Below are 9,436 nucleotides of genomic sequence, written 5' to 3' on the forward strand. Positions count from 1 at the left end.
CATTCCCAAAGCTCCAGGCGCCGGGGAGCGACCTTACAGTTTGTACTTGCTGCTGTATATTTAAAAGTGCAAATATGCAACAAATTCTTAATCGTGCACAAACAAAATTTACTTTCATATCTAATTCTAAGCAAAAATTGAATAAACCAACATCGTCTAATGCACACAATAAAACCGCCCTGGACCGTCTTGGCCTTGGCCGACACCTCTGCGACCCCGCCTTCGGCCCCTCAGGCAGCCCCCCCACTGAGCAGTTCCCAAGAGCGGGCGCCCGAGGGTATGCAGGCTCTGCGAGGTCTGTGAGGTGTCCCACCTACCTTTCACAGATGGGAGACTGAGGCTCAGGGCCAGGAAAGCAATTTGTCCCACATCAGAAAGCTCATACACGTGGAAGCCAGAACGCGGATAGGGCCTGCGTGAAGCCGCGCAGCTGCCCCGTGCCACCCACGCCTCCTGGCAGTCCCTCCCCCGCTGATGAGGCTGAGCAGACTGTGACGGCAGGTCCGAGAGCTGCCCACACCCAGCGCGGCCACCCCCGTGCACTCTGGGGCCGCCTGCTGAGGCCTGCTCGGCACGGACCCCTCTTCGGAGTCTGGGCTGGATTGACCTGCAGGCCAGGAGACTGTGCGGGGGCTCATTTCTGACACCCTGGTCCTGTGTCTGGATCTCTGTGCGACTCGAAATCCTGCCCGGTGGTAGGTTGGAAACAGAGAGGAAAGTAACAGGAAATCAGTCTCTGCACCTGGGTCCAACTTAGAAAACACTTGTTAAAGGCATTAATATCTATCTACATTTTCAGTAACGCTCAGGTTTGGGGTTTGCAAGCCCAGAGCTGACATTAAATCGGAGCGGACTGCAGCTCATTTTTAATCATCCACTGTCGGGAGCCATTTTGAGGCGCTGAAGGAGTCACGTAGCTGATACCCATGGAGCAGCCGCTGAGGCTGCTTAAACAATGGTTCTAGGAATAGGGTGTGGGGTTAGACGTTACTGACCCTGGAGGGGAGGTTTGCCTCCTAAAGAAATCCTTTTAAGATAGGAATGTTTTACAGCTCAGAAAAGGATGTTTGTACCCTGAGGGAAGGATATTTAGGAACTTATGCAAATGCCAGCATTCCTATGGTAATGTACATTGTGCTTTGCCATTGTACTCTGTACCTTACTATTGTTCCCTGTGCTTTACTATATTGTACCCTGCGCTTTGCTACTGTATCCAGAAACTTATATAAAGGCTGAGCTAAACAAAGACGGGCTGCAGCAGTGGCTGTAGGCCCTCCCGAAGCGCTTTCCTATCTTCTTCTTAGGCTTCGCCCCCCTTTCAGGTACTGATCGACTTTAGCCGGAGCCGGCTGGCTCCGGCAATCCATGAACAGAGGGACTCACCTACACAACAAATACTGTAGCAACAAACACTTCGGAAATGATGCTGAATCACACTGAGGAAGGAGGAGGACAGCTTCATGACTTTTACATCGTAACTAAGTTCCTTTATTTCCCCCAAGTCCATCCAGAACCAGAAGCCACAAAGACTCACAGGTGGAGGCTCTGTTTACGGCAGCTGGGGCCCTCACGTTAAATATGTCTTCACCTTCTTCTCCCAAGTATGGCCTCAAAGTGTGACATATGGGAACTGAGGAAAATACAGTAACCAAATAAACATGTTTACCCCCACGTTTCCAGACAGGATTAACTGTCACCTACTGAGACGAGAATGACCCCCGACTGGAGCCCCAGCAGCCACGGGCCACCGTGCCATGCGCCCGGTGTTACCACCCATCTCACACAACGCTGCCCTCGGCGTCTCCTCCCGTGACCTGACAGATCCCTTTTTTTTTTTTAAACTGTAGCTTCATTATGAAATAATGGCTAATTGTAGAAAAACTCAAAAATAAAGTGCCAGGGAAGATATGAAGAATCACTCGGCATCATGGTGTGTATACTTTTGACACTTCTTTTGTATGTCGCACAAACACGAAAGTTTATAAAAGTGCACTGGGCATACACTTTCATAACCTACTCTTGCTCAAATGTATTGTGACCCTTTCACTATTTCGGCCACACCATTTTTTAGCGAAGCAATCACAGAATGGATCAATCAGTGAAACCCGTCACGGTCCGTAGCTACTAATGCCGCACACTACGGACACTTGAAATTTTCACTTCACGTGCAAATCCCTGAGGACACCTTTCGATTCCTTTGGAAGCATTTCTAGAGAAATCCCTGGATCTCAGATGCCGGCCCTAGGGAAGTGCTCCTTCCCATCCTTCCTTCATTCCTTCCTGCTACTCCATGTTTCTGGGACTCTGCTGTTTCTGCCACAAAAACTCCTACCCATCCTTCAAGACAGAGTGGAGGAGAGGGGCAGGCGAGTGGGCAGGGCCTGTCTCGGCCCCTTCGGACACTGTGCCCACCCTTCTCCGGTCCCCCCACGGCAACTGGCCCTGTGAGCCCTTTACGTCCCACGCTGTCTACCACTCGTCTCCTTCCCAGGACGATGGACTCCTCAGGGATACGATCGTTCATCTATTTTCAATAAACGGCGGCCTAGCTGATGCACGGTGCGACGGGAACACCGTCACGGGCGCTCCCACCGACCACGCCGCCGTCCTTCCTGGGGATGGTCTGCCTGGGGGCGTCAAGATCCGGAACCAGACGCAGAAAACCAAACTCCTTTTCAGGTCCACGTTTTCCACTTCTTACGCAGATTAATTCACAAGATGAAACGGGTTGAGTTCCACAGGTTGACTGTTTGGATTATAAAGGCTTTCGGTAAAGTTCTGCAAAACTGAATTCCATCTGAGAAAGCAAGTGTTGGTTGCCAGAAACTGTTTTGAGGTAAATATGATTTACTGAGTTCAAGAAACAGGAAAGGAGCTGTGAGATGGTAACGGAACCGTTAGGCAGAGGGCCTAACAGGCCCAACAACCTGCAATACGATTCCCACCCCTGAAGCTAGTGCTTCTGGAACTTCTCCCCCACAGCTTCCTCCAGCTGATGCTAACCTTAACAGTGCCCTTCGCCATTCCTGGGGCAAAGGCGATGACCATCCACCTCTTTCTTCCGAGATAGTAAAGAAAGAACAAAACAAGTTCCCCATCTTCAGCCCGGGGCAGGTTCAGAATCAAGACAAATAAAAGATGTCAGATTAGCTCAGTGTTCTGGGCATAAAAAATGGACTAAAAAGTTAAGTATGTACGTTTTTTATCAAACCGTTAATTTTTTTTTTTTTTTTTTAATCTAAAGGGCACCAGAACTCTCCCAGCGAGAACAGGTGAAGCGTAGCCAAGAAATGTTTGAAACAGAGGGTAACAAAGGGGCACTTGTCTCCCGGATATTAAAATATTATTCGGCCTCAGTAACTGCAACGGGCAGCACTGGCACGAGAACAGAGGGCTCCGGCGAACAAAATAGGAAGCCCGGAGCAGACCCAGGGATTCCGAGCGTGACGAAGGCGGCGTTGCAAATTGACACGGAAACGGGAACTTATCTGACGGGTGGTGCTGAGACGATGTACTAGCTGGGAGGGGGTGGGGGGGAGATGAAGTTGAGATCTTTTCTACCCGTTGTAGAATTAGAAGATTTTTTTTCCTTTTAAAAGTCTCTCCAGAACAGGAAAAAACTGAACCACGTGAAGATTTAACTTCTGTATTTAAAACAACGTAACTAAGCGAAAAAGAAAAATATGCAAAAATATGAATTGCACACAAGTAAAGGATTCTGATGATCCGTCACTACCAACCATAACAAATTACTATGGAGGCACCATTTTAAAGTGAAATTGTGTAGAATACAAATATTCTGCAGACGAATCGAAACAAATTATTGTGTACGTTTATCTGTAGAACCCCAGCCACCCAGGACCTTCAGGGGACTGTCATTTAAGAAAGCTTCGGAGCTGCCACACTGCAGTCACTTCTGATGTAAATCTTTTCTCGGTTCTTTTTAAACTCATGACACTCATGAAGCTCAGGATACACCCACCTGTGTGTCTGAAAGCTTTCTTAAATCTTTTCCTGTGCAGAACCAGATCTCTGCTGCCTCCCCTCCTTCCCCCTAAATCTATTCCTCCTCTAGCCTTCCTCTAGGCGACTAAGGACACGACCACCCACCCGCTCGGTCTCTCAAGGCAGAGTCCTAGATGTCGCCGCTGAGTCCTCTTTGCTCACGGCTCACCAGCATTCCGTCTGCACATCTTAACTCTGGCTGCAGCTTCTCCTCACCCCCACTGCCGCCGCACCAGCCACTCATCGCCACCTGGACCACCTCCCGACATGCCCTTGCTCCCCTGCAGTCCAATGTCCACACGCCAGGCAGAATGAACTCTGGGGAACATAATGTAATCGCCTCCCTTTCCTGCCTAAACCCTCCAAAGGCTCATTCACTCACAACAGAATCCCAGAAATCCACACACTCTCAGGCCTCACCCTCTCTCTCTTTGGATTCCCTTCCTGCCTGGTGATTTACCAACTCTTGCCTCTGCCACGGTCACACATCCGGTTCCCCGTTATCAGATCACAACCCAAACACCAGGGCTCTGAGGCCTCCCCAACCACTTCTCCAGCCACCTAACGGATGACGCCACACCACCCTGCCCTTACTCGGTTCTGTTTTCTCCACAGCACCCGTCGCTAGCTGAAACCCTCTTTTTAGTGTCTGTCCCTCCCACTAGAACAGCAGCTCCTTGACAACAAGCATCTTCACTACGTGTTCCCAACACTCAAAAGAGTCCACTTATTTGTTGAACAAAGGCACAACTCTTAAGTGTGTGTGTCCAGACACACTGATGATTCAGGATCACCCCTACGAAATGAACAACTATGTCGTCTGCTCAGGGCCTACGAAACGAGTTGGCCCTGGCCGGTTCCTGATCGGCTACACTCTTGAGTTTTGTTTTGCTTGCTTTTTAAAATCTCACAGTCTATGGCCATGCCACCCTGAACAAGCCCAACCTCATCTGACCTCAGAAGCTAAGCAGGGTCAGGCCTGGTCAGTACTTGGATAAGAGACCACCTAGGAAGACCAGGTGCTGTAGGATTAAAAATTAAAAAATAAGGGATTGTAAGCTGACAAGGTCCATGCAATCTGTGAGGGCAACCGAGGGGGTTGCCTCGCCTAAAAAATAAAATAAAAAGTTTTAAAAATAAATTAAAAAAATCTCTCTTGGCTGGTACCAACTGTCACTGTACTGTTAACACCTCTTGGTGGCCCCTCTTCCCACTTGAAGCATATGGCAGGTGAGGGAGGTTGAGTCTGCCGTGATAGGGCTGTCCCATCATTAAATGCACCGACTCCAGTGCAGACGGGAGTTTTATCTCCTTGAATTTTTAAGGGCTTATTTTTAAGTTCCTTTCTGGACCTCAGGCACCAGTCCCTCGATCTAAATTCTGACACTTTCGACACCCTGACACAATAGCACACTGTAGAGCCATCTGACTAAAATGTTGGCATCTTTGACCCACGAGCCAAACAACAATTCTACTTTAAAAAATAAAAGCAGAAAAACACTCAAGTTTTTCCTAAGAATGAATTTGCCTTTCAAAGGAGCCATAAAACTGAACACAACCAGTGCCGAACCAGAGTGCTAGCTTGTGCTAGAAGATTCGAGCCAACTTTTATACCAAACCGTGCATGAAATTTCCAATTTAAGAGCTGAGTGTGGGCTTCTGGCCCGAGCTGCAAAGCACAGCAAAGCCATAATCATAAGTTACGACGTGTAACCTCCATCCCAATTCGGGCCTGGCTGAAAGTTCCTTAAGGCTAAAATCGTCCTGTGCCATCATCTCCCGCAGCCAGGGCACACAGGGCGCTGACAGCTGAGACGCGAGGACCTTAACAGGAAGGGGAGGTGCCCCCCAACACACACACTTAGAGTAAGTGTAACTTCTTAAGGTCAGAGAGCTAACCGGAAGGCTGACAGGAAGACTGGAGAGGACACACTGTTCCCCCCACCCACCCACCCTGAAGGGTTTCCCTTTCTCACAAAGATGGAAGAACCCTGGGAGAGGGCACATTGTTTTTCTACTTTCCCCAAATTGCCTAAAAGAAAACGATGAGATAAAATCATGCAAAAAAGATGAGACAGGAGATTTGGAAAGAAGGCCAAGAGGTCAAGCATGGCCTCTGGGATAAGATCATCCCCAAGATAAAGCAGTAGGGCCAGGGTGTACACCATTTTGGGAACACTGCTGGTATGACGAGTTTTACTTACTGACTTTATATCCATGAAAAACGATGTATTTGTTTGGGGGGGGGGCAAGGAGTCGCACCACCTACGATCTGGAAAAACTGCTTCGGTAATTGTCCCCAAAGCTGTGACTTCTCGGGGCTTGTTACCACATTGCAGTCATGAGGGTTTACTTTTAAAACCGTGCTGGAAACAATTTACACAGCTCACCCTCCACTTCTGATGTCAGTATTTCTTGTCGAAAAGCACAATTAACACAAAATTCCAAGTAATTCATAGTAGATCTGAGAGAAGATCTTATCCGCATCGCTATCTTAGTTTAAATTCACACTGGCCGCATCCTAAGCTTTTCAGTCACTCAGGCCCCTTCCTGATGGACCCCAGGGCCGCATTTAGCCACCGTCCTAACCACGACAACATGTGGGAATGGGCGTCGAGGCACCGAAAGGGCAGACTTTCTCTCCTCTCGTCCATCTTCTTTTTCAATCCTCCACCTCCTCCCTTAGAGGAACGGGGATCCACACAGGCTTTTCCCATCACAACTAATGCCTGAAAACCGAGACCAGGGCGAGACTCAAAAGCTGAAGCTACAAAGACGCTGGTTATGAATTAAGAACCAGCAGCAACCAGCTCGGCCTCGCTCAGCACTGCCTGTTTGAAAAGTCCCTTCCCAGGGGGACCTCTCGGCACTGCTGTGCTCTCCAGCGGGATGAATCCGAAATCTTACCCACAGCATTTCTGTACTTCACGCGTATAAGGTTTCTGTCAAATCCTTTCGTCGAATCCCCTCCTGTACCTCAAATTCACTCCAGCACAATCTGCCATTCCCAAGTCATCTCTCTTCTAAAGACGATTTTGGCTAATCCCTCTGCTAATCCTGAACCTGATTCCAGCCACTTTCATGAGTCGTGTGGCCAACAGGAGCCCAGACAGCGGATAACGTCACTAAACTGGGCTAATTAGCACCGAACCTACCCTTGGGCCAGGCACTGCTTTCCCAGAGGGCTGTCCTTCCATGTACTGAACGGACTGGTGTGGTCCGTGTGGAGTGGACACCCCCCTTTCTTTACAGAAGTGCCACCACCAGCGAAACCCACATGTATACCAGGGGACTAACCAAGTTAATTTACACGGGCTCTAGTTCTGCAAAGACAAAGATGCAGATTTCAGAGGATCGAATAATCAATCAATCACCAGCACTGTCGCCAGGTGCACAGGGATTGTGCTGAGTTTTTCCAACAACCTTGGGACGGAGATCCATTCAGTCTGACCCATGTCACAGAGCTGACTTGGGGCAGAGTCAGGGAGAGGACCACACCCAGAGGGGCCACTCGGGTCCGCCTTGACCCCAAAACTCATGCTCTTGAGCGCCGCGCTCCCCGTCCTGCCTCTGACCTCTGCTGCCAAAGCCTGGCATCGCCCGAGGGCCACCCCGGGAGCCCAGGTTCTGGGAAGCCGGCAAAGGCACGAGCCGCGGGAAGCATCTGCAAGGCCACCGCCGGATGCCGGTGGGAGGACGAGGTGCCCGGGGGCCAGCCGCTCACCTGTAGACGGCCACAGCGCGGGTCTGCAGGTATTTCTGCGCGGTCATCACTCCCACGAAGAGAAAGTTCCTGTCGCGCGGGCCGCCGTCCGGAGCCGGGCCCTGCGGCCAGAGCTGCGCCCCGCGCGCATTGCCGCGCGCCCCGCCGGCCTGGGAGGCCGCCTGGCCCGGCCGGCAGCCCTCGGGGCTGGCGCGGCGCCGCGGGCCCGCTCGCGTCAGCTCGGAGGCGCGGGGCAGGACGAGCCGTGAGGCCAGCACGAAGCCCAGCACGAGCCCGAGCAGCACGCTGAGCCAGGCGCGCCGGCCGCGCGCGGCCATGCCCGCGCCGCTGCGCCCGCCGGGCCGCCGCCGCCGCCTCCGGCTCCGCGCGCGCTCCGCCCGCCGCCCCCGCCCGCGGAGGCCAGCCCGCCCTAGCGCCGCGAGGCCCGGCCCGGGCAGCGCCGCGGCCGCCGCGGGCCCGCCGCGCCCATCGCGGCCCCCGACCCGCCCGCAGGCCCCGCGCCGGCGCTTTGTTCCGTACGCGGCCTGCGCCTTTAAGAGGCGACCATGCCCGGCGCGCGGCTCGGGCGCGAGGCGGCGGCGGCGGCGGCAGCAGCGGCGGCTCCTCCCGCGCGTGCGCGAGGGCGCGGGGCCAGCGCGACGGCGACAGCAGCGGCAGCCGAGTCCGGGCGCCCGCGTCCCCCGGCTCCGCTCGCGCTGCGCCCGCCCTCGTCCTCGTCCCCGCGCTGGCCGGCGCCGCCGCGGCCGCTACTCATCCTCCGCCTCAGCTCGCCGTCGCCACGGGCGCCCCTCACGTCACGCACGGCACGTGAGGCAGCGGCGCGGCGGCGTGGCCCCTCTCGGGATCCGTCCGCGCCGCCCGATTGGCGCACAAGTGAATGGGGGGCGGTTCACGTGGCTGTTTGACCAAATAAAAAAAAAAAGAAAAAGAAAAACCCACCCTCCGGGCGCGCGCGGTGCTCGCCCCGCCCCCGCGGGCTGCGGCCGGGCCACGGGGTGCAGGGAGCGTGGGCCGCGCCGCGGGCGCCCGCGGGGACCCCGGGCCTGTGCCACGCCCCCGCCCGTGGCCACGCCCCCGAGGCCACGCCCCCGGCCCGGGGTGCCGCGGCCCCCGCCGGCGCCTCTCCGCCCGGCTGCGCGGCCAGCCTGCACCGCAGGGCTCTCTGAAGAAGGGGTGCCTCGGCCCCCAAACGCCCCGGGACGGCCGGTTCCTCCCGCGGAGGCTGTCCTCGGGTAAACCCGCCGGCCCCGCCCGCCCGCCGCCGACCTCGCCCGCGTCTCCCCGGCGCACACTGTACCTTTGTTCCCGCCGAGCACGGACGGGACCAACAGCTCGGGAGCCGTTCGAGACGTGCGCGCCGGAGGGGTGGGGGCGGGGGCAACCGTGAGTTCAGTCACCTCGTTCCCTGCGCCTAGTTTCTAAGCTAAAAAAAAAAAAAAAGCTCCTAACAGTACTAGCATTTAATGCATGTTGAAAGAAATGGTAGGTGATGCGCATACTTTGGATGCTAAGCTCTACTTTTTTTTTTTACATTCTATGTGAACAGATAGTCAGCTCCTTACCCCAACCTGAATGTTAACATTTTAACATAGCCCATCCGTTGAAAGTGCGGTGAATTTTTAAAGATGAGTTTTCAGTACTGGCTTCTCTACGAGGGATTTTAAATTTTATACACTTTCTCTTAATAAAAAAAAAAAAAGAAAAAAG

General features: G+C 53.5%; 1 protein-coding gene across 1 annotated transcript in view; it reads right to left on the reverse strand.

Moving 5' to 3' along the window:
• The window catches only part of CHSY1 (chondroitin sulfate synthase 1), a 50,245-nt gene extending 42,163 nt beyond the window's left edge, over nucleotides 1-8,082 (reverse strand). The window contains exon 1 of the mRNA XM_016154906.2: nucleotides 7,730-8,082. Coding sequence (XP_016010392.2) covers nucleotides 7,730-8,046 — 317 coding nt within the window. The 5' untranslated portion in view covers nucleotides 8,047-8,082. The remainder of the gene's footprint in view (nucleotides 1-7,729) is intronic.
• Between the last annotated feature and the right edge of the window lie 1,354 nt (nucleotides 8,083-9,436).

This window comes from Rousettus aegyptiacus, unplaced genomic scaffold, assembly GCF_014176215.1.
Source record: "Rousettus aegyptiacus isolate mRouAeg1 unplaced genomic scaffold, mRouAeg1.p scaffold_m13_p_14, whole genome shotgun sequence".
NCBI classification, from domain to species: Eukaryota; Metazoa; Chordata; class Mammalia; order Chiroptera; family Pteropodidae; genus Rousettus; species Rousettus aegyptiacus.